This window comes from Anomalospiza imberbis, unplaced genomic scaffold, assembly GCF_031753505.1.
Source record: "Anomalospiza imberbis isolate Cuckoo-Finch-1a 21T00152 unplaced genomic scaffold, ASM3175350v1 scaffold_175, whole genome shotgun sequence".
Lineage (NCBI taxonomy): Eukaryota > Metazoa > Chordata > Aves > Passeriformes > Viduidae > Anomalospiza > Anomalospiza imberbis.
The window spans coordinates 129,702-155,000 of NW_027099809.1; the positions used below are offsets into that span (position 1 = coordinate 129,702).

Genomic DNA, 25,299 nt, shown 5'->3' on the forward strand with positions numbered 1-25,299 from the left:
AGGCAGCCCCACAGCCAGACACAGCAGCCCAGATGTGCCCCCCTGGCCTGGGCTGCCTCTGGCAAGGGAGCAGCACGAGGCACTGCAGGAGCCTGCAGACAATTCCTGCAGCACTTGTGGGATGATCCTGCTCCCCAAGGGCCGTTCCCAGGGTGCCAAGTCAGGAACTGGAATGGGGAGTGAGGCCAGAGAGGAAAGGGCAAACAGGGATGGGCTGCTTGTAGGGGAGGGAACTGGGATGGGCAACAGGAAGAAATATGTAAAAGGGAAGGAAAAAGAAAGCAAAGGTGAAGCCAAGGAAATGCTCACGGCACTCTGGGGGTGGCTGCCAGGCAGCCCTGGCTCTGAGCAACAGCGTCTGCAGTGGGACAGGAAACTCCCAGCTGATGGGAACAAACTTTCTGGCTGGCTGCAGAGGCCAGGACAAAGCTGAGTGGTTTCCCTGGCGTCCCCCAGCCCTTCCTGGCCCCAGGGGCTGATGGCATTTGTGCTCCCTCAGGTTCATGTCCCCACAGCAGCAGCATGGGGGTGCTCCCGCCTGCTGTGTGCAATGCAAACAGGGGCTCCTGAGCCAGCGCTGCCGTGGCTGTGCCTGCAAGGATGCGGCACCTGTGTGAGCTGGGGGAGAGGCCAGGGCTGCAGAGGGGGGATGTTGTTGGCAGCTCCATGAGGACGCTCTGGGACGCTGCCCTGGGCTGTCCAGCGCACTGGGGATGGATCAGCCCCTGCTCTGCTGCTCCTTCCCGTCTCCCCCAGGGCCCTTGCAGAGCACCAGCCATGCTGTTTGCCCCCAGCCTGCCCACGGCCAGCCTGGGGCTGCTCACGGGGGTTTTCTGTGCTGAGCATTGGCCTGGCCGTGTTCTTGAGAGAGCCTAGGCAAGGAGCCTGGAGCCCCCAGGCCCTGGCCTGAGGCGTCAGCGCTGCCCCAGCAGTGCCCATGGGCTGTCCCTGCTGCAGCCCCGGCACTGCCACCCCCAGGACTGTGCCCGGCCCCGAGAGCACTCAGGCCCTGCAGCAACACCAGGGCCACCAGGGCAGCGGGGCAGGGCCACGGGAGCAGCACTGGCAACAACAAGTGCTGCTGCTGCTGCTGGGCACAGCTGCTGTGCCAGCACTGATCTGCCCCAGCTCTGCACACAGACATTGCTGCTGCAGCTCCAGAGAAGGCAACAAAAGGGCATCTCTGCAGAAAACTGTGCTGGGACATCCTTTAGTTCCTTTAAAGCCACTGAGAGGGCAGCCCCTCATTGACACAGTCTGTGGCCACAGGGAAGGTGGAGGGGAACAAAATGAGAAATAGCACAGAGTGTATTTTTTATTTGTGGACAGTATGAAAAAAGTAAAAATATGAACCTCCAAAATGAAACCAACAAGAAGTATCAAAGATGACTTTTACTAGAAGTGATTTGCAGAAACTGGCCAGTGGTTTAATGTCCATGAAACCATCCAGTCATCAGTGTGCACACTGCAGCCTTGAGCTCCTGGTTCCTCAGGCTGTAGATAAGGGGGTTCAGGGCTGGAGGCACCACCGAGTACAGAACTGACAGGGCCAGATCAAGGGATGGGGAGGACATGGAGGGGGGCTTGAGATTGGCAAATGCTGCAGTGCTGAGGAACAGAGAGACCACGGCCAGGTGAGGGAGGCAGGTGGAGAAGGCTTTGTGCCGTCCCTGCTCAGAGGGGATCCTCAGCACGGCCCTGAAGATCTGCACATAGGAGAAAATGATGAACAAAAAACAACCTAGCCCTAAAGAAACACTAACAGCAATGAGCCCAAGTTCCCTGAGATAGGACTTGGAGCAGGAGAGCTTGAGGATCTGGGGTATTTCACAGAAGAACTGGCCCAGGGCATTGCCATGGCACAGGGGCAGGGAAAATGTATTGGCCGTGTGCAGCAGTGAATAGAGAAAGGCACTGGCCCAGGCAGCTGCTGCCATGTGGGCACAAGCTCTGCTGCCCAGGAGGGTCCCGTAGTGCAGGGGTTTGCAGATGGACACGTAGCGGTCGTAGCACATGATGGTCAGGAGGGAAAGCTCTGCTGCGATGAAAAAGACCAAAAAAAAGAGCTGTGCAGCACATCCTGTGTAGGAGATGGTGCTGGTGTCCCAGAGGGAATTGTGCATGGCTTTGGGGACAGTGGTGCAGATGGAGCCCAGGTCGCTGAGGGCCAGGTTGAGCAGGAAGAAGAACATGGGCGTGTGCAGGTGGTGGCCGCAGGCTACGGCGCTGATGATGAGGCCGTTGCCCAGGAGGGCAGCCAGGGAGATGCCCAGGAAGAGGCAGAAGTGCAGGAGCTGCAGCTGCCGCGTGTCTGCCAGTGCCAGCAGGAGGAAGTGGCTGATGGAGCTGCTGTTGGACATTGGTTGTGGCTGCACATGGGGATCTGTAATAAAAGTAATCATGGAATAGTTGGGTTTGGAGAGGACTTTAAATATCTCAGCCCAGCTTGGGGACACTTTTCCCCCACTGCCCGCCCAGGGCTCTGCTGCCCGGAGCTGTCCCTGCCAGCAGCTGCTTCCCTGTGCCCAGGGCTGGGCCCTGCCAGTGCTGCCAGAGCCCAGCCCAGCCCTGGGGGCTCAGGTCTACCCTGCAGACCCCTCCCAGCTCAGGCACTGCCCAGGGGCAGCTCTGGCTCTGCAGGCTCTGATGGCAACATCAGTGCAACCCTGAGGAGGCTGGAAAAGTGACACTGATGCTGCCTCTAAGAGACCTTGTACTGATTCCTGTCACTGACTGGTTTATTCAGATCTGGCACAATTTTTTAAATTTTTCTCAACATGAACTGAGAGATGAATATCTATCTGCAATTACCCATCCAGGCAACATAGATCAGTAGACTAAAACTGAAGGATTTTCCCTTTTTTGAAGCCCATGACTTTCTGTGCTCCCTGTATCATCTGCTTGGAAATGTTCTGGAGTTAAATACCATGCTGCGAGCAGTCCTGAATAATGCAGCATCCTCATCACAGAAGGAGAACAATTCTAATCCTAACCAGCTGTCTCCTTCCACCCACATCTTGTCCCCCAGTACTGGGAGCAGCTCCCCGGGCCAGCTGAGAGCTGTCCCTGGCAGGCAGCAGAGTCCCTGGCCCAGCACAGCGCCCTGGGCTGCAGGACCCTGCTCTGCAGGACAGCCCTGGGCACCCCTGGCTGCTCTGCACAAGAGATGATCAGAGAATGTACTCACAGGGTCTGTGGGCATTGGGATGTTCCAGCTGTAGGAGATCACTCCAGGAGCTGCAGCTGCATTGTCCTGCAGCCAGAGGTTCCTGTGCCAAGGGCTGCCAGTGATTCTGCCCCAGGCACTTCTCAGCACCTTCCCAGCCCTGACTGATGGAAGCTCTCTGTGCCTCTGTGCTGTGCCCAGGCTGGCTGCAGGCAGTGCCCCAGCCCTGCTGGGCTGGGAGAAGAGCTGCTCATCCAGAGAAATGTGCTTTTGAAGCTCTCCTTGGTTACCAGGATCACCCTCTGTGCCAGGAGCCCGGCCCAGCTCAGCAGCACAGACACAGCACAAGGACTTTAATGACCCTCTGGGGCTTTGTGCTCAGGCCCTGAACATCAGGCCCTGAGAGGGAGCTGCAGAAACCTCTCCAGAGCTCCAAGTCAGAATCCAACTCCAAAGTTCCTTTGACTTTTAATGGGTCCCACTGAGGGACACGACTGAGAAAGTGTCCCCAGGCCCCAGGCAGAGCAGAGAACTGGAGGCACTGATGACAGGTGGGGACAAAGAGAAGCCAAGTCCTGGTGCCCTGGGGCCCAGCAGGGTGTGTGCCACCAAGGGCTGTCAGGAGACACCTTGTCCTGAGGCACTGGGGCCTCCTGGCACAGCCCCAGCCAGGCTGGGCACTGTCAGCCCCTTGTCCTGCCCTCAGCATCCTCCCCTAGCCCACATCCCAGTGGCCTCAAGGATCTGCTGGAAGGAGTCCCTGGGGAGCCTTGCTCAGGAATGGCCCTGGGGGCTCCTTCATGCTCCCAGGGACTGCAGGTTTTTCAAAGCACTTTGGCTTTGGCTTTTGCCTTGGAGTCTCTGAGAGCTTTGTGCAGTCATGGCCTCCAATTATCTGCTGTAATTAGTCCCTGGAGAGGCTTTGTCAGGAACAACACTCAGTGGGGCTCATTAATGCTTCAAGGTACTTCAGTTCTTTTAAGGTACTTGGTGTTTCCCTTTTTATACAGATTCTGTGAGAAAGATTGTGCAGTCACAGCCTGAAATTATCTGTTTTAATAAGTCCCTTGAGAGCTTTGTACTGACACTCAGTGGGGCTCATTGATGCTTTGAGAAACTCAAGGAGTTTAAGGTACTTTGGATTGTCCTTTTCACTCTGAGTCTCTGAGAGGTTTTTGTGCCATCCTGTCCTGCAATTCTCTCCTCCAAGGAGTCCATGAGGAGCCTGCGTTGGGGATGGACCTCACTGGCACTCATTAATGGCTTGAGAAACTTAGGGTTTTTTCTCTGACTTTGACTCCTGGACAGGTTTGTGCAATCTCCTCTCAGGCCCTGAGGTTCCAGGGCTCACCTCCAAATCCTCCACGGGCCTCATTAGGATCAAGCAAGTCCTGAGAAGCCATGGCTGTGCCTTCATTTCCCTCTGCTCTAATGTAGTTAATTAAGAAGTTTTCCTTTTACACTTATGGAGAAACATTTCAAAGAGCTTCTAAGAAATATGTATTCCTATTTTAAAGAGTGTCTTTATTACTGTTCTCTTTAGAGAAGAGCTGATTGCAGCATTCTGTGATTGATATTGATGTAGGGCCGCTCCTAAGGAGGTCTGGCCAGGTCTGAGAAGTTTTACCTTGAGGTCTGAGCCAGTGTGGACAACCTTGCCCCACATTCCTCAACCCCATGTGAGAAACAATTTTCACTTTCAATAATTTAAATGGTTTTACTAAGACCTTATCGAAATACAACAGAAGAGTGAATAAAGTAAAGAATACAGCACCAGGAGCAAAGGATTCGCTCACCATGTGCTCATCTACAAAATGGATGTTCTGTCTTTTATACTTCCAGCCCCTCCCAAAGTCTTGTCAATCCACTCCTCCTTCGCTGTCCAGTGGTGGAGATCACTTTCTTACAGCTTGATTGGAGCTCAGGCGCTGCCATAGCAACAAGCCGACCCTCCCAAATGCCCTGACTACTGAGGGCATCCCGTGATAACAATGCAAGGGGGAAGGGAAAGATAACTATCCACCTACACAACATCTCTTAACATCTACTTAATATTCACTCCTTAACTGTGAGAGTCAACCATAGGATTACTCATCTATAACAAACCCCCATTTTCTTTTTCTGTAAGTCATTATGCTTGAACAATTAAGTAAAATAATTTCACTCTCTCTTGAATGAGTCATACTAGCATCTGTTGATGTGGGCAAGGACAGTGGGAACAGGAGAAAAATCTCGGGTTTTCCTTAGACACACTTATTTGGAATGGACAAAAGGGCCTAACAGAGGTCCAGGATGGCTTTGACTCCCATCTATCATGCCTCTGTGGTTGCTACCTATAGTCATTGTAATTTAGGGGTCCAGAAGCCAGCTCGGTCTCGCCCTCCAGTCCCTGTTGTATTCAAAGACAGTTGGGGAATGACAGTGGTCCGATATGGCCTTTTGTCCCTACCTTACCATGCCTATGGGGTTGCTACCCACAGCAGGGCTATGGAGTCTTCTTGGTAGCGAAAAAAGGGGTCTTGCCCTCCTTCCTTTGTCTTATTTTCTTAAAGAAGATCTCCCATTACCTTTTACAGTCCCTTGTGTACTTCTCCTCAACAGGTGCTGGTAATTCTCACCCATTAAAACAGGAAGACAGTTCTCAAACTGGTTGGTGGAAGCTTGACTTTGGGCGTCTTGGTGTTTTTCTGGTTGTCTTTCAGTCTCTGCTTGAGATTCAATCTTGTTTCACCTGGTCTGGATGTTATATGTAGTCGATTCTTTGTGTTTTTCCTGCTGGGCCTTTAACTCTGTTGGCATGAGTCCATCTGTGGGCATGAGTCTATCCCCACTCTGCAGTTCACACGGCCGATTCGGTGGTGAGCAGTACCTGAACGGGACCTTCCCACTGAGGAGTTAAAGGCTGATCTCTCCATGACTTGATCATTCCCCAATCCCCGGGATTAATATTATGGATTCTGAAACCCAGGTGGTAGTTTGAGGAATTGCCCCTTTATGTCTTAGCCCTTCTAAGGTTTCTGCTATAGACATAACATATTTGTTGGCATTGGCTTCCCCTTCCTCATAGGTGGCAACCCTCCAGGATGAGGTCAGAAAGGGTAACCCAAACGTCATTTCATAGGGTGAGACCCCCAAATCTGACTGGGGTTGAGTTCTAAGTCTTAATAAGGACAAAGGGAGACATTTTATCCATGACATCTGGGTTTCAATCATTAGCTTATCTAGAGCTCTTTTAAGAGTTTGATTCATCCTCTCAATGTGACCAGAACTCTTTGGATGCCATGGAGTGTGTAATTCCCATTTACTCCCAGGGTTTGAACAACTTTTTGCAGTATTTTAGAGGTGAAATGAGCTCCTTGGTGTCACGATCCGCTTGTGCGGGGTGTCATGATGGTTCTTTTCACCGATCCCAAAAGTGCAAAAAGGCAAACAACAAGGGACTATTAGTTAATCACAACAAATTCACCTTTACTAGGGGCCAAAACAGTAAATGCGATAGTGGGGATCAGAAAGGAGATAAAAGGATAGAGAGAGAGAGAGAAAAGAGGGGGATGGGAATAGCTACCAACACAGGCGAGATCCTCACTGGTCCGGACGATGGGGATCCGTCTGGTCTTGTCTGGGAAGTCTTCTAAGTTCTGGTCAACTCAGGGGTCCAGTTATACTCCACGGAGGAAAGAGGGGGAAACATGCAGGACAATGAGAGTCTATTGTGATTGCAGCGGGGGAACAGGTGAGTCCACTGAAACCACCGAAGCAGGACAAACACAATGAAGAATAAGTCCATTGGAATTACTGAAGGGAAACAGGTCATGTCATTAGTGGTTTCCCCACTCCCTGTGGTAGGGGTCTCAGTCTCAGTCCTTAGGAAGAGGGTTTTCGATCTCCGTCCGTCTGTCACAGTGGTAACAGGGCAGATGAGAGGTCTTCAGTGAGAGACCACTAGGGTCACCCCAAAAGTTCATTTGGCTTCAGGAGAAGAGTGGGCAAATATGCAGTAGGCTGTTCCTTGCTGTGTTCATGCCAGGTCCTTGCCGATTCCTTGTCGATTCCTTGTCGATTCCTTGCCAAGTCCTTGCCAAGTCCTTGTCAGGCCTTGTTCAGGACAGCTAACGTAACGGCGCAGCAACTGCACCTGCACTGCTGCTCTCTCCAAGCTGGAACTGCAGTGGGGGAAGGGGGTTTCTCCTCGTGGCAATCGGTAGGCAAAAGTGGGGGCTTCAGACTGCCTCTTACACTTGGTCTGAATCAATCCTCTTCACCATCCCGTATCGGGGAATGATTGATTCTAGAAGTGTTTTACTCACAACATTGGCATTGGCTTTAACCGTGGGTACCGCCTCTACCCAATGAGTCAGGTCACCTACTATCACTAGTAGAAACTTCCATCGTTGTACCTGGGGAAGCTTGGTAAAGTCTACTTGGATGTTTTGAAAGGGCTGTAAGGCTAGTTCTCGCCCTCCCCTGGTGTTTTCCTCATGACCTTCTCATTTACTTGTTGGCATATCTCACACCTTTCAATTACCTGCTTAGCTATCCCAAAAATTCCTATGCAGCCCCAGTCCCTTAGAAATTGATCACTTAGTGCTTGTGTACCCCAGTGTGTTGTCCCATGTATGCCTTCGAGCATTTTCCTGGCAAAGGGTTTATTCAACATTTGCCTCCCATCTGCTAATCTCCACTTCCCTTTGTTATCTTTCTTGGCTCCTGTTTTGAGGAATTCTTTCTCTTCTGTCTCAATGAATATGGGGACTTCTTCCATTTCTCTCATGGGGGTTAATGCTATCATTAGTTTTTCTGTCCCTGATTCGGCTGAATTCTTAGCATCTAAATCTGCTAAATGGTTCCCTCGTGCTTCTTGAGTCACCCCTTTTTTATGTTCTTTAACATATACTGCTGCCACTTCTTCTGGCAATTGTAAGGTTTCTAACACTTCTAAAAGAAGTTTTTAGTGAATCAGTTCCTTTCCCCTTGAATTTAATAGCCCACTCTCTTCCCGAATTTTTCCAAAGGTATGCACTACTCCAAAAGCATATTATGAGTGTGTATATATTGTTTCTCTTTTCTGTGTGAATATTTCCAGAGCTCACTTTAGGGCATACAACTCACATGCTTGGGCTGACCAGTTGGAAGGTAACTTTCCTTTTTCTAGGGTCACTAACTCCTCATCTACTATAGCCTACCCCAATACCCTGTACCCTGGATTACCCGTGAAAATCCATCGATGTACAATCGTTTTCCACCTTGGAGTGGTTGATCTGTTAGGTTCTCTCTTACTTTAGTTTGATAGTTTATAACTTCTAGGCAATTATATATTAATTCCTCACCTGGTTTTCCATCTAAAACTGGGCAGGGTTGAGTTGGTTACTCACGACTAGCTCTAAACCATTATCTATTAAGATGGCTTCATACTTCAGCACTCGGGAATCAGTGAGCCATTTCTCAGCCTTTTAGCTGAGGATACTCCTTACTGAGTGAGTGGTAATTATTTTCAATTTTTCCCAAAGGTTAATTTTTTGATTTCTTCTATGAGTAGGGCGCTCGCTGCCACCGCCTGAATGCAGGTTGGCCACCCCCAGCTGACAGGGTCTTGCAGTTTTGATAAATAGGCCACTGGTTTCCTGGATCCTCCCTGGTCCTGGGCTAACCCTCCATGTGCTGCCCCTTTTTCTATATCCACAAACAGATAGAAGGGTTTGTCTAAGGCAGGAAGACTCAGTGCTGCTGCACTGACTAATTTTGGCTTTAAAGCTTCAAAATTTGCTTGTTGTCGTCTTCCCACCTGATTTCTTCTTCTACTAACTTTTCATACAAGAACCTGATGGCCTGCGTGTATCCTTCAATCCATAGCCTATGATATCCCAACAGGCCTAAAAACCTTCTGACTTCTCTCTCTTAGTTTTTGGTCATGGGAGTGAGGCTATCCCTGCAATTCTCTCAGGGTTCAGCTGCCGGCTCCCTTGACAAATCACATGTCCCAGGCATTTTCCCTCCCTACAATTTGGAGTTTCCCTTTTGATCCTCAAAGTCCTTGGTCCCCCCAAAAATTTACCAGTGCTGTGGTGGATTCTCGAACTTTGAGATACCCTGAGAGCAGCCCAGTGCTCCTTGCTCCCCTGTGCTGACACGTGAGTGTTTGTCTGGTTTCGGGATGGCCCTGGCTGTGTGAGGGGTGCTACGTGGACACGAGACAGCCGGTCCTGTCCCGCTGGGTCCCAGCAGTGCCTCACAGCAGTCCTGCATCCACGTCAGGATGCTGGCCAAGAGAGGTCCTGGAAGCTGAGGCAGCTGATTTTAAGCTTGTGCAGGTGCCTACAGGCCAAGGCCAACGGTGTTCCCTCAGGATACAGCAGTCCTGAGGGGTCTCCCTCATTCAAAGAAATCAGCAGACAAATGCATTGTCAGCCAAAAGCCCTTTTATTGACCTGGCAGGAGGGCAGGGGTCAGCACCCCACTAAAGTGTTTCTCATCCACATATAAATTTCAGTGTGTTGATGTAGGAGTTGTATCAAAATCACCATCCATCTTTACACTGCTGAGGTGATTCCATAGGCAGGCGGTTGGAAATACGTTGTGTCAGATTCCCATACTTGAAGCTGATGTCCAGGCCCTGGCCAGGAGCGGTCTGGATGCCCCAAAGCAGCACAAAGTCTTCCTCAGGGCTTCCCTGCACAGGGCTGATTCCACACTTGCCCTTAGTTCTTCTGGTAGACTGTGTCTAAAGCTTTTTGTCAGGTCACTCTCATGTCAAGTTAGGCCTGCCAGCTTTTTGTTATGCTAACTGGTGCTAAGTACTTAGGCATGTCTGTGCTAATTACTTGTTTACTCATGTGAATTGCTTGTGCTTACTTATGTCAAACCAAGGCCTTGTTCCATCCCCAAAGGTGCCTGAGGCCACCCGCTCCTTGTGGCACCAGTTGCTTTCCTGTGGGATGTTCTACCTCCCCGAGGGTAAATGGAGAGCTGCAGAAAGAGCTTGCCAGGCTGCTCTCCATCCTTTCCCAGCACTCCTGGTGAAGTGGAGAAGTCCGAGCTGAGCGCAAAGGTGCAAATGGAGCAGCCGTGCACAGGAAGGCTCGGTGGGAAGGATGATCCAGGATCCATAGGCCTGGCAGCCTGAGCGTGCTCCAGGGGAAAGCCTTGGAGCAGATCCTCCTGAGTGCCATCCCACGGCACCTGCAGGGAACCAGGGCGTCTACTGGAGGGTGGGAAAGCTCTGCGGTGGGACGGGGACAGCTGGGGCTCCTGGCGGGGTGTTGAGGGCTTCTGTGCGGGAGTTTGGGGGGCTTGGTGCTGGTGGGGTGTTGGAGAAGGAGTTGTCTGGAAGGTGAGAGGTCTAGGCTGGAATTTGAGTCAGTTTGAAGGCAGCATCTGTGCTTTGGCACAGCTTTGGTTATGGAGGCCAGAAGGAATATCTGTGACTTTTCGTCTTCATGGTCCTGATTCTCCTGCAGGGAACAAGAGGGGAGAGCTGTACTTTACTGGCCATTCAGATATCTGTACCAGGGGGAGGATTAGCCCTTTTGCCATCTACACATTTCTTTTGGCCACTTTTGTACCACTGAGTGGACTCTCATTTCTTGAGAGCTTTTATTTCTTAAGAGAATAAGGATATTATCATCCCTACATAGAAAACCAAAGAATGGCCCTTGTTTTTTCCCTTTTTTTGTGTAGTGTTATGTTCTGTAAAGTGACCCTCAGTGGATGAAGTTAAGGCAAATGAGTTGCTGCTTTGAGATGGGAAGCAAAATTCCAACTCTTCACCTCCTCAGGTCATCCCAATTCATTTGGGAAGTTTGCAACTTTTTGGAACTACTTGAGTTGAGCAATGGGAAGTAAAGCTTTCCTGAATTGAGGACTATTACTTGCCAGATACTTCTGTGCCTTCACCACTAAGGTGTTTTTGTGCTGAAGGCAATAACTTCAATGAGAAAATAATTTCAGCATGGAGTAAGAGCTTCTGACAGAGAACAAGTGTTGCCAGCGTTGCTCCAGGTGCTCCTAACAGCCCCTGCAGGCAGGAGCGCAGCCCCCAATGCACGTGGGCTTTGGCTCCCTCTGGCACAGGAGCCCCCCACGGGCACAGGTCTCTGGGGCAGGAGACGGGCACCGGTGCTGCCAGGGCTCGGGGGGTGGCAGGTCTGCTTGGGCAGGGACTGTGCCACACCTGCTGATGTCAGCGCTCCCCGGGCCCCAGGGGTCAGAGCAGCATTCCTGCCCTGGCCCACACGTTCCTTGTCTGTGTCACACCTGCGGGTTTAGTATGGCCACCAGCCGGGACGTGTCCCAAGGAGGCCGTGCCAGCTTCTGTGGAAGGCCCCGTGCCCTTCCCGCCGTGGCTGTGTCGGCAGCCCTGGGGGCTTCTGCTGCCCCAAGCCTGCAGGGCAGGGCAGCGTTTGCTGAGGGTTTCAGCCGTTCCTAAAGATCCTGTCGGGCTGTCTTAGACACTTGGGGTGAGGGATTCCTTCCAACCTGAGCCACTTTGGGTGGGCTGGGGGCGGCCCCAGGGCAGGGGGCAGTGTGTGCAGGGGCCCTTTGTGACACGGGGCAGCACGGTCACCGTGGCATGGAACGGGACAGCATGTCCAAGGGCCCTTTGTGACACAGGGTGACATAGGAGCTGGCGGTGACAAGACCACACCACAGTGCTCGGAGCACGCGACGGGACAGGACGGGACAGAGCGGTGCCGTGAGGAGCCCCTGCACAGTGCACTCGTTCGTGTCTGACCCGGAGCTTTTCTGAGGCGTTATTCCTGCATCTGACCTCGAGGCCAGACCACAGGACTTGGTGACCTGTGGCCTTCCTGAGGCTTCTCTCCTGCAGGTGTCCTCGAGGGCAGACCATGGGACTTGGTGCCCTGGAGGCATCTCCCATTCCTGCTACCGGTGCCCTCGAGGCCAGACCACATACCTTGACAGGAGTCTCCTGTCCTTGTGGCAGGAGCCCTCGAGACCAGAGTGCAGGACTTGCTGTCCTGTAGCCTTCCTGAGGCTTCTCTCTTGAAGGTGCCTTCTAGGCACGACTGCAGGCCTTGCTGACTCAGAGCTTTTCCGAGGCATCTCTCCTGCAAGTAGCCACAAATCCAGTCACTGACATGGAGCAGAGACTCACGAGAGTGCCCAAGCTGGCCTGGGTGGAGGAAGAGGAAGAAGGCCCTGGAGCTGCCCCAGCACAGGAGACTGAAGAGGAGGTGCAGTTCAAGCCTCAGCAGGAGGGTGAGTGGCAGAGCTGGGCTGGTGGCTGCTTGGCCACATCCCATCCCATGGCATCCCATGGCATCCCATGGCATCCCATCCCATCCCATCCCATCCCATCCCCTGGGCACTTGCCCATGGACAGGACGGAATAGGGGCCAGGGCAGACACCCCACAGCCGTGCTCCATCCCCTGGGGCATCCCAGGGCTGTCCCTGCCTGGGGAGCGCAGGGCTGGGCTGTGTTCTCCGGCCTCTCCCGCAGCCCCTCAGCTCAGTCTGCGCTCGCTCTTTGCCAGGTGCAGCTGTGCAGCGCACACAAGAGCAGGACCCCACCCGTGGCCTCTTCCGCAGAACAGCGCAGGTACCTGCAGCCATCCCCAGCTGGGCTGAGCCTGCTGTCACCGCTCAGCCGAGCACCGCGCTTGGAGCATTCCGTGGAACATCCCTGGCTTCCTGCCCTTCTCCTACAGCTGGTTTGCAAATTCATCAAGAGGATTCGGGAGGAAGAGACCAGCACCATGGGCACAGGGCTCAGAGCATATTCACACATCTTCAAAACCAAGACCTGTGCTGCCCTGCTGGATATGCTCGTAGGGGAGGGGTTTTCCAATCCAAAGCAAGTAAGCAGCCTGTGGCCAGGATTTCATCCTCCCAGGAATTGCTTGGCCTCCCATTCCATGCCTAATGGTCACTGGAAGCCTTTGAGGCCATGGCAGTGTGGTGGCAAGGGAAGCACTTCTCTGGGGAAGCTGGGGACATTCCTCCCTCTGGCAGCTTTCCAAGTCTCCCCGTGCCTTCTCCAGGTGCCTGCCATGGTGAGGTACATCCACCAGTGGCTCATGGCCAGTCAGTTTGCTGAGGACAGGCTGAACAGGGCCCTGCTGGATCTCACCAAAGAACAGCCTGCTGATGTAGTAATGTGTCCTGGTTTGGGGCAAATTTGGGAGAAAACCTCCAGAAGGAGCCCCCAGAAAGCAAACCCCCACAGCCCCTTGCTCACCTGGCTCGGGAAGAATTTCCCCAGAGAGTAGTGGAAACAACCTGTTTATTGAGCAGGCAAAGCACTCCCCAGCACAAAAAATGAACAACACCAGATGACAAAAACTCTTTCTACGCTCTGAAGAGGTGACAAATTCAGAAAGTCTCTGCTGGGAGTGGTTGCCCAGTTATCGGTCTCCGGCACTGGGGGTGGCTGCTGCAGGTCACAAAATGCTGGCTTTCAGTGTGTCTTGGTGTTTCCCAGGTCCCAGTCCTGAGCAGGTTCAAATGGTATTCAGGAAAGGGAAAGAAAAAAAACAGTCCAGGGAAAAAATTGGATTGCCTAGCTAAACTAACTAATAAGCAAAAGCAAGGGCAAAAGCAAAAAGCAGGAGCAAGAGCAAAGTGAAAGCAAGCAAGCCAGCAAGCAAGCAAGAAAGCCAGCAAGCCCTAGCCTCTCCTAGACACAGACCTTGGGGAGAGGTGAGCCGGCTGATAACAAGACAAAACAAACCTTCACTTTTTGGAGCCAGTCCCGAAGGCACAGAACATAACATCAAGCATAAACAGAACACACGATTGGGGATGCAAGCACCATAACGTCACCCGAGGACATTCAACACCTTATCTTCATATCGTCAACATACTACCAAACGTCATGTAAAAACTTCATCAAGTTAAAACTTCCATCTTTCACTTACTCAGACACATTTCCTTCTATCTCACTTGCTCAAACCTTTGACACACATTTCCTTCTATATCACTTGCACAAACCTTCGACACTTACACATTTCCTTCTGTCTCATGCCTGTGTGGTTTAATGTACAGTGGCAGTAACATCCAACAAACAGTGATATTTGCATATGAGTCTCACCCCACAATCAGATCTCCCCGAGGTACACATCGAGTTCTTCCATATTTCTGCATTATTCACCATGTACAACCTGGTCCCTGAGCAAAGACAATCCCACAAATGGTTTGTCTGTACTCGAGGCAGAGTTGATCCACACTGTCTTCCCTAACAAACCTCTGATATGTGCCACTGGGATTTTATCTACCTGGATCGGAACAGCATATAAAAAGGAGCAGTTCCAAACATATGGCACATTATGCCAATCAGCCTTCTGATGAGCCTGTGACATTTCTTACTCAACAGTGACATTGCAGTGGTGGACACCAGGCCGGGTTGCCAAGGGAGGCTTCTGGCCATGCCCTGCAAGCAGCTGCTGCTGCCAAGGCGCCTTTGGTGCCTCAGGCTCTCCTTGGCACAGCTCCCAGCACCGCACTCTGCCCTTGTGCCCGAGGCCTTCCCTGTGCTGGGGCTGGCCTGGGGCTTTTCCTGCAGCGGGACCTGCCCTGCTCCTGGCACAGGAAAGGCAGTTCCTGCTGGAGCAGGAGGGTTCAAACAACTCCAGCAAGGCCCTGGAGACGTCAAAATTGCTTCCTAGAGCAGAATAGTCTATAATTGGTATAGCTCCTATATTGAGGAGAAATAACAATTTTAAAAATTTTATTCTGTGTTGTAAATAGACCGTTTTATCTAATAATGATCAGTATCAATCATAGCTGTATTTATACAGATTTATCTGGTATTACATCATTAATCTTTTGGGACAAATTGCATTAAGGTTCAATTCCACCTGTCCAATCTGCAGGGTCGGGATGGGATCCAGCCACTGCCAGTCTCTTCTATTAGAAGGAATTCTAGAAGTCTAGGGGTCCTGCAGGGATTTGAGGATCCATGGTGGCTGTTGGGTGTCATTTCTCCACCTCATGACTCAGCAGGAATTTCTCCAGAAAGGAAATAAAGCTTTTGCCTGAAGCTCCCACTCTGCCCATGACAGGAACCCCTGTGAGTGCCCATGACATCCCGGCTCTGTGGCAGCCTGGGGACTCCTGGGATGTCACTGTGGAGCCCCCATGAGTGCCTGTGACAGATCGGTGCCTTTGCAGTCCAAGGTCCCCTGGGATGTCACCATGGGATGGCTGTGACTGCCTCTGACCACACGGCTCTTTACCATCCCCAGAAACCCCTGGGAGGTCTCCAGGGAGCCCCTGTCTCTGCCTGTGACATTCCAGCTCTTGAACAGCCTGGAGACTCTTGGAAATTCCCCATGGAACCCCTCTGAGGGCCTGTGACAAATCTGATCCTTAGCAGGCAAACATCACCAGGAACCCCTGTTGCTGTGGTCAGTTTCCATGGCAACCATCACCAGCCCCTGTTGCTATGGTCAGTTTCCATGGCAACCATCACTGGTTGCTGTGGTCAGTTTCCATGGCAACCATCACCAGCCCCTGTAGCTATACTCTGTTTCCATGGCAACCATCACCAGCCCCCATTGCTATGGTCAGTCCCTGGGCAGCTCCATGGAGACCCCATGCCAGGGGTGGTTGTCATGGACACCAGCTCAGGCCTGGAGCCAGAGCCCGTTGCCATGGCAACCATTGGCAGTCCCATCCCCAGGGCCATGGGATCCCAGAACCACAGAACTGGCTGAGCTGGGAGGGACCCATCAGGATCCTCGAGTCCAACTGCTGGCCCTGCACAGGACACCCCAACAATGCCAGCCTGGGCCTGGCAGCAATGTCCAAACGCTGCTGGAGCTCAGAGAGCCCTGGAGCTGTGACCCTTCCCTGGGGAGCCTGGGCAGTGCCCCAGCAGCCTCTGGGCAAAAACCTTTTCCTGAGATCCAACCTCAGCCTGCCCCGACTCAGCTGCAGCTGCTCCCTCCAGTCCTGTCCCTGGGCACCAGAGTGAAGAGATTCCCACAGCCCCAGCCAGGGATCCGCTCCCAAGGCTGTGTCCATGGCCACCAGGGCTGGGACCAGCTTGGGTGCTCGGTTTCCAAGGGCCGGGGTTCAGGAATGGGATTCCCCTGTTTCCTGCTCCCGCTAAAAACCGTGCTGCCGCTCGCTGCCCTCCTGCCTCCCATGGAAAGCACAAAAGGCAAAGATCCCAGGCTGGGAGGAGAACAATTTACTGGGAACAGCAACGAGACAAAGAACAAACAGGAACAGAAAAAATATTGATAACAGAAGGGATAAGAAAAACTATTTACAGGGAAAACTACATCACAACTGACTGGCTCTTCCTGGCCATGTATTTCCTTCTGCCTGGAAAGGACACCCTTCTCCTCGGGGACAGAGAGAGAGAGAGAGAGTCCCTTTCCTGCCCCTGGCAATGACCTGAGGTGGGAGTGAATGTAATGACAGGGTCATGGCCAGACCCTCATGTTCTTTGATCCCACACCATGTCATTGGCAGGGGCAGGAAAAGGGAAAGATCTCTTCCCAGCATGGATCACAGGGAACATGGATCACCAGAGCTCTTCCCAACATGCGTTCTCCCATGGGGGATGAAGCTGGAGCAGTGCACAAAGCTCTTCCCGGAGCTAGGGCATTTGCAGGGCTTCCCTTACTGGTGTCTCCGTTGGTGTCTGGCCAAGCGAGAGCTCCTCTCGCTCTTCCCACACTGGGGACACTTGTAGGGCCTCTCCCTGGTGTGGATGTGCCAGTGCCAGATGAGGTGGGAGTTTTGCTTGAAGCCTTTCCTGCATTGGGAGCAGCGGAAGGGCCTCTCCCCGGTGTGAATCCGCTGTTGCTTGAGAAGAATGGATCTGGTCTGAAAGCTCTTCTGACAGTTGGGACATTTGTAGGGCCTCTCCCCAGTGTGGATCATTTGGTGGATGATCAGTTGGGACCACTGGCTGAAGCCCTTCCCACATTCCCCACACTTGTATGGCCTTTCTCCAGTGTGGATCGTCTGGTGGCTGATCAAGTGGGACTTCTGGCGGAAGCTCTTCCCACATTCCCCACACTCATAGGGCCGTTCCCTGGTGTGGATCCTCTGGTGGCTGATCAAGTGGGACCTTCGGCTAAAGCTCTTCCCACATTCCCCACACTCATAGGGCCTCTCCCCGGTGTGGATCCGCTGGTGACGGAGGAGACTGGAGCTGGTCTGAAAACTCTTCTGACACTCGGGACACTCGTAGGGCCTCTCCCCCGTGTGGATGCGTTGGTGGATGACGAGGGCAGAGCAGCAGCTGAAGCCCTTCCCACACTCCCCACACTCATAGGGCCATGCCTCGGTGTGGATCATCTGGTGGCAGATCAGGTTGAAACTCCTCCTGAAGCTCTTCCCACACTCCAAGCACTTGTAGGACTTCTCCCCATCATGAACCTGCTCATGCACCACCAGCTCTGAGCTCTGGCTGAAGCTCTGTCCACCTTCCTGGCACAGGGAGGTCTCTTCTCCTCAGAGCACCTTGGGTTGGGTTTGCAGCCCCTCCTCCTGCAGGATCTCCGGGGCTTTTCCTCCCTGTTGGATTTCTGCGCCATGGAGTTGCTCAAAACGGCCTCTTCCATGAGGTTCTGCCGCGGGGATTTGTCCTCCCTGGTCTCCATCCTCAGTTCCTTCCCTGGGGGAGGAAGGACAAGGAGAGGATGGGATTTGCCTCCATGCCAGAGGGAAGGGGAAGAGAATCCCCCCAGTGCGTCCCTGGCAGGACGGCGTCGACAGCAGGGTTGTCCTGCAGCCCGGAGCCACGCTGGGCTGGGAGATGGAGCAGGAGAGAGGGGGAAAGGGGCACTGACTTCCTCCTCAGCTGCCCGGGGGTCCCACGCCTCCTTTTTCTTCCTCACAGCTACCTCCTCCATCTGGTGAAGTGTTGGAGATAGGAAATTCTGTTTTGGGAGAAAAACAAGGGATGAGCACATTGAGTTTTATACTGGTTTGAAGGCAAACCAGGGGGAGAGTCTAAGCCAGAATTACAAATTAGTAAGAATATTAAGATCAAGGCAATGAAACAGAAACACTGGCTTAATCTGACAGAGTCAGGATTTAACCTGACACCCCGTTGGTAAGGGTGGTGGTAGCCGTCGGATGAAATGGTGGCTGCAGACGTGTTGGAGTGATGAACGTGATTCTGTCAAAGCGGTGATCCTGTAGAAGGGTCTGGTCTTCCTCTGAAGGTCCAGTGGTGATTATGGGGCTCTTGTCTTCTGGGAATCCAGTAGGCAAGGGGGTCCTGGTGTTGGAAGGCTGAGATTATATCCAGGTAGGAATGCTTGGTTCCTCCCCCTGGGCAGAGCATCCCACAATGGGATGATGTAATTTTATCAGTCCTGCAGTGGCACTCAATGGCCCATTAACAGAAGATAGCCCCTGGAGGGCCTTATCAGGGCTGAGCCATGGAAGAGATAAAGAACACTGCCCCACCTGTTTATCACAGTTTATGAAGATGGTGACTGAAAACATACTTTTGGTTACATCTTACATTGCATCCTGAAACAGTGAGGCAATCCCTGCTCGGGGTGGGGGGTGAACACCACCCCGCTTACCCAAACTGGCTCAGGTGTAAAACCCCCACCCTGGGAAGGCCACACACACAGGGGACAATGTCACACTTGCCCCACCTCAGGGGAGGTCTCTGTCCCTGTCACTCCCTTGCTCTCCCCCCTTTTCTCTTTCTTCCATCTCTCTCTCTGCCTCACATTTACTGTTTAATAAAATCCACTTGGGATTTGGTCTCGTTAGCACCTTAATTGGGGCAGAGGCACCTCTCTAACAATTTTATTAACCAGACTGAGACATTATTTTGGTGCAGTGACTTCAGGGCACTGATGTCTGACCCCAAGTGCCTTTGACAACAGCATGGTTCCCTCCTCTCAGGAGGTTCAGGCTCTTTCTGGAGGATCTCTTGGAAACTTCAATGCAGCTTCCTCTGAGCGACTTCTGGGAGAATTTATGAGGACAATGGCTATTGTGGTTGGCCAGTGTAAAGAAAATATTTTGTTGTCCTTCCTAGAAAAGTTTGTTAAAATCACTGGAGGAAAGGAAGCAAATGATACCAGCAAGACTGACAAGGATCATTCACCACAAGGTGAGGAACACAAGGCTACTAAAGTCCTACTAGAAGCCCAGCTCAAGTGTCTAAATTCCCAAATAACTCCCGAATTCACAGGCTTGGAGGCTTTGCCAAATGTGAGAATCATTATTTTCTTCGTCCCTGTCTCCTTTGTGACAGCTACACATAGCTTTGCCTTCCTTTTAAAAATCTGTATTGGTATAAATTTTCACTTTTCTTTCATCAGAACCTGCCAGCAGCTGAGCTGGAGCTGTGCAGGAACCGATGAAACTTGGAATTGCCACAGAATTGCTTCTATTGTCAGGTTATTCATGTTTGGGATTTGTTTGCGTTTCCATCACAAGTGACTTGTGGGAAAATCAAATATCCGTCAAGTATTTTATGCAGAGGTAAGTTTGATTTCTTATATCTGTTTAAAAACTCAAAAAAAAACTCAAGTTTTTTTTTGTCCGGTCCCCAGGGGATGCTCGAGGGGTCTCTGTGCCTCTCGCCCTGGGTGATGCTTGGGAGGGGCTTGGGGGGGGGTTGTCCCTGTCCCTGTCACCCCAGGCCATTCTCCAGGGGGTCTCCATCGTTCTTGTGAAAAATGCAGAATGTATGGCTCTACGCAGATATTTACGATATGTATTATGCTAGGTTGGAAAGTTATGCTGTAGTAACATTTTAATAATATAGTAAATGTAGTTTTGTAATTGAAATTAAGCTTCAGTAGTTAAAATAGAAAATATGTGTGTGTGGTATTCGTTTTGCTCAAGAGAAGAAGAAGATAATCAAGGAATTCTTCACACAGAGATAACAATTACAAAAAACCCCTAAATCTTCCAGAGGAGAGGAATTTATGGCTCTCCTTATCAACAAAAAACCGAACTTCTCCAAACTCGACTTAGACTTCAAGGCGCCTGGGATTAACAAGAATTCCTCAACAAGTACCGGACAAACTTCTTGTTTTAAATAAATATATGCATATTCATGAAGTGATTTGTGTATGCAACAGGTTACCCCTCTTAAGGAGGGAATTCTTTTTATCGGGGTCCTTCTCCTGGCTCACTTTTGTCCAGAGAGAGGTACCCAGCCCGGGCTGTAACTTTTTGCTGTTATTGTCTCTTTAATTGTCCTAACTCTAATTGTTTAATCTTTATTACTATACTTGTATTATTTTTTTCCATTTTATTTTTAGTAAACTTTTATAAATTTTTAAAACGAGTGATTGGCGTTTATAACAGTTCTCATCCCAGGGAATGCCTGGGGGGTCTCCCTCCCTCTCACCCTGTGCCAGGGGGTGCTCGGGGCAGTCTCTGTCCCTCTCAGCCCAGGGGATGCTCGGGGTCTCTGTCCCTTCACCCTGGGGGATGCTCGGGGGGTCTCCATCCCTCTGGCCTCAGGGAATGCTTGTGCAGGGCTGGGGACCAGGGGCTCTGTGTCCCTCTCAGCGCTGAGGGTGCTCGGGGCTGGACGGTCTCCGACCTTCTCATATCTGATATCCCTCCTCTGCCTGCCGGTACCGGGTGATCGCCACGTGGCACCCCCCAAGGTCCCTGCAGGACCATTTCCGGCTCAGCTTTGGGGTCCTGCAAGACCCAAACATCCCCTGCCCTGCCAAACAACCCTGCCGGAGACCCCGCGATGGATTTGGGGCGAGCTCCCCCTCCCCGCTCCCCTGCGGTTCTGGGGGGGCGATGCCAGCGGAGCCGCAGGAGCCGCGGCCCGAGCGGGGGAACCGCGTGGGGTTGGGGCTGGGGCTGCTCCTCCTCCCGCTCCTCCGCTGTCCCTCCTCCCGCTCTCTTCCTCCTGGTCCTTCTTTTCCTCTCGCTCCTCTTTTCCCCTTTCCTTTTCCTCCTTTTCTCTCCCTCTTCTCCCTCCCGCTCCTCCTCCGCTCCCAGCCCGGCTCGGGCGGTGCCGACACCCAAAAGCAGCCGCGCTCTGCCCTGGGGGGGTTCCAAAGCGGCCCCGCCCCGCCCGGCACTGGGAGTGCTACTGGGAGCACTGGGAACGATGGTGAGAGCACCGGGAAGGAGCTGGGAGCGCTCTCCCTCCCAGTACCGCCTTACTGGGAGCACTGGGAACGATGGTGAGAGCACCGGGAAGGAGCTGGGAGCGCTCTCCCTCCCAGTACCGCCTCACTGGGAGCACTGGGAACGATGGTGAGAGCACCGGGAAGGAGCTGGGAGCGCTCTCCCTCCCAGTACCGCCTCACTGGGAGCACTGGGAACGATGGTGAGAGCACCGGGAAGGAGCTGGGAGCGCTCTCCCTCCCAGTACCGCCTCACTGGGAGCACTGGGAACGATGGTGAGAGCACCGGGAAGGAGCTGGGAGCGCTCTCCCTCCCAGTACCGCCTTACTGGGAGCACTGGGAGGGAACTGGGAGCAAACAGCGCCCGGACGCGGCTGCAGCCGGCGGGGGCGGGGCCAGGCCAAGGGGCGGGGCTATGCAAATACGGCGGGAGCAGCGCGGGGTTTGCTCGGTCACGTGAGGGCCGGGGGGGCTGGAGCGATGGCGGCGGCGTCGGTGAGAGGGGACAGGGAATGGGAATGGGGACAGGGAATGAGAATGGGGACAGGGACAGGGAATGGGGACAGGGAATGGGAATGGGGACAGGGAATGGGAATGGGGACAGGGACCGGGAATGGGGACAGGGACCGGGAATGGGGACAGGGAATGGGAATTGGGACAGGGAATGGGAATGGGGACAGGGACCGGGAATGGGGACAGGGAATGGGAATGGGGACAGGGACCGGGAATGGGGACAGGGACCGGGAATGGGGACAGGGAATGGGAATGGGGACAGGGACCGGGAATGGGGACAGGGACCGGGAATGGGGACAGGGAATGGGAATGGGGACAGGGACCGGGAATGGGGACAGGGACCGGGAATGGGGACAGGGAATGGGAATGGGGACAGGAACCGGGAATGGGGACAGGGACCGGGAATGGGGACAGGGAACGGGAATGGGGACACAAAGTGGGGACAGGGACAGGGAATCAGACCGGGAATGGGGACAGAGACCAGGAATAGGACTGGGAATGGGACTGGGAATGGGGACAGCAATCAGGACTGGGGACAGGGACTGGGAATGGGACCGGGAAGGGGGGCAGAGACCAGGAATAGGACTGGGAATGGGGACAGGGAATGGGAACGGGGACCGGGAATGGGAATTGGGACAGAGACGGGGAATGGGGACAGGAAATGAGAATGGGGACAGGGACCAGGACTGGGGACGGGGACTGGGACTGGGACCAGGAATGGGGACAGAAACCAGGAATAGGACTGGGAATGGGAACAGGGACAGGGAATGGGGACAGGGACTGGGAATGGGGACAGGGAATGGGAATGAGCAAAGGGAATGGGGACAGGGACTGGGAATGGGGACACAAAGTGGGGACAGGGACTGGGAATCAGACCGGGAATGGGGACAGAGACCAGGAATAGGACTGGGAATGGGACTGGGAATGGGGACAGCAATCAGGACTGGGGACAGGGACTGGGAATGGGACCGGGAAGGGGGGCAGAGACCAGGAATAGGACTGGGAATGGGACCAGGAATGGGGACAGGGACAGGGGGTCCTTGACCAGCTTCCCCAGAACCTCCACCAGGGTCTCCCAGTGCAACTGGAGCCGCTCAGCCTGGTGTCCCCAAAGCCCTGAGCAACCCCCAGGCCCCTCCCAGGAACCCTCCGGTCCCTCAAACCCAGCATCCTCCACATTCCCTGCAAGACCCCCGTGTCCCCATCCTTGTCTCAGCTCAACATCTTTATTTTTACCTGCTTTTGAGGGTTTTGAAAGGGCAAAAAGAAATGAAAAAAAAAATCCAGGCCAAGGGGAGCCAGGAGGATGTGGAGCCCCCAGCCAGGTGTCTTCCCAACACGGATCAGCGGCACCACGGATCACCGGGGCTCTGCCCACCGGGGCTCACTGGGGATCATCCAGCACGGATCCTCCCGTGGGGGATGGAGCTGGAACAGCGCACGGAGCTCTTCCCAAACTGGGGGCACTCGCAGGGCTGCCCTTGGTGGTGCCTCTGTTGGTGTTGGGTCAAGGCTGGGCTGTGTGAGGAGCTCTTCCCACACCTGGGACACTCGTAAGGCCTGGGACATCACCAGGAGCGGGGCAGGGATGTGCTCTGGTGCCTGGGACATCACCAGGAGCGGGGCTGGGATGTGCTCTGGTGCCTGGGACATCACCAGGAGCGGGGCTGGGATGTCCTCTGGTGCCTGGGACATCACCAGGAGCGGGGCTGGGATGTGCTCTGGTGCCTGGGACATCACCAGGATCGGGGCTGGGATGTGCTCTGGTGCCTGGGACATCACCAGGAGCGGGGCTGGCTGTGATGCTCTCCGGTGCCTGGGACATGACAAGGGGCGGTGCTGGCTGGGGTCTGTTTGGTGCCTGTGAAGTGCCAAGGGCAGTGTCCCAGCGGGGCAGCTCTCAGTGTCCCCAGCAGGTCACAGTGTCCAGTGCAGCCCGTGCCAGCGGTCACTGCGCACACGGGGCAGGCTGGGCTGGACGGGGGTCGGGGCAGAAACGCTGCCCCCGGGACTGGGCTCTCCCCCTGCCTCTGGGGCCCAGCCCCTCCTGGGAGCGCCTTGGGCAGGGCACGGGGCTGCTGCTGGGCCAGGGGGACAGGCCTTGCCCCCTGCCAGCTGCCCGGGCCCCTCTGATGCCTGTCCCACGTCCCTGTGGCTCCTGTCCCCACCACTCCCCACCACCTTCGCTCCCTCCATCAAAGCCCCACTCAACCTCTGCACGGTGACCTCTGGAAAGAAAGAAAGAATGAAGGAAAGGAAGTGTTGTCTCTTCACCCTGGCTGGATGCCAGGCACCCACCAAAGCTGCTCTCTCACTCCCCTCCAGAGATGGCCAGGAGAGAGAAAACAGAAGGAAGGCTTCAGGGGTTGAGTTAAGGACTGGGGCAGATCACTCAGCAAATGCCATCAGGGGCAAAACATTTTCGAAATCAGAGATATTAGTGGAATTTATTGCTATCCAGATCAGGGCAGGATAGTGAGAAGTACAATAAAGCTTTAAAAACCCCTTCTGCCCATCCCTCCCTCCTTCCCAGCTCTACCTCCTCCCCCAGTGGGTGCAGGGAGACAGGGAATGGGGGTTCTGGTCAGGTCATCACCTCTAGTTTCTCCTGCTGCTCGGGGAGAGGAGTTGTTCCTCTGCTGTGCTGGGGTCCCTCCCCGAGACACTTCTCCATGAACTTCTCCAAGGTGAGTTCATCTCAGGGACAGCAGTTCTTCACAAACTGCTGCAGCGTGGCTCGCTCTTCCATGGGCTCACAGGTCCTAGCAGGACACTGCTCCAGCGTGGGCTCCTCTCTCCAGGGGTTTGCAGGTCCCTGCCCAGTCCCTGCTCCAGCACAGGTTTCTCGTGGGGTCACAGCTCCGCTCAGGCATCCCCCTGCTCCGGCACGGGCTCCTCCAGGCGCTGCAGGTGCATCTCTGCTCTCCGTGCCCTCCATGGGCTGCAGGGGCCCAGCTGCCTCACCAGGGACTGCACCAGGGAATCTCAGGGCAATCAGCTCCAGCACCTGGAGCAGCTCCTGCCCCTTCTGCCCTGCCCTGGGGTGTGCAGAGCTGTTCCTCTCTGTTATAAACGCCAATCACTTGTTTCAAAAATTTAGAGAAGTTTTAAAAATAAAATAGTTATAAAAATAATACGAGTGTAGTAATAAAGGCTACACAATTAGAGTTAGGACAATTAATGAGACAATAACAGCAAAGAGTTACAGCCTGGGCTGGGTACCCCTCTCTGGACAAAAGTGAGCCAGGAAAAGGGGACCCCGTTAAAAGAAAATTTACTCCTTAAGAAGGGTAATCTGTTGCATATACAAAACACTTTATGAATATGCATATATTTTATTTAAAACAAGAAATCCATCTGGTACGTGTCAAAAATTTTCTATAATCCCCAGGCGCCTTCCAGTCTAAGTCCAGCTTGAAAAAGTTCGTTTCTGTTGATAAGGAAAACCATAAACTCCTCTCCTCTGGGAAATTTATGGGTTTCTGTAATTGTTATCTCTGTGCAAAGATTTTTTTTTTTATTATTATCTTCTCCTTTTCTTGAGCTAATTAAAAGAATACACACATAA

General features: G+C 53.3%; 1 protein-coding gene and 1 long non-coding RNA gene across 2 annotated transcripts in view; one reads left to right on the forward strand and one right to left on the reverse strand.

Moving 5' to 3' along the window:
* Positions 1–17,995, reverse strand: part of LOC137466329 (zinc finger protein 420-like) — a 127,726-nt gene extending 109,731 nt beyond the window's left edge. The window contains exons 1-2 of the mRNA XM_068178090.1: positions 17,933–17,995; positions 16,811–17,570 (exon numbers count right to left, since the gene is read on the reverse strand). Of these exons, the coding sequence (XP_068034191.1) occupies positions 16,811–17,570; positions 17,933–17,995 (823 nt within the window). The remainder of the gene's footprint in view (positions 1–16,810; positions 17,571–17,932) is intronic.
* Positions 12,072–12,986, forward strand: LOC137466328 (uncharacterized). The gene is made up of 3 exons (XR_010995123.1): positions 12,072–12,382; positions 12,659–12,723; positions 12,833–12,986. It is a non-coding gene; the product is annotated as an uncharacterized lncRNA (long non-coding RNA).
* Positions 17,996–25,299: the final 7,304 nt, after the last annotated feature.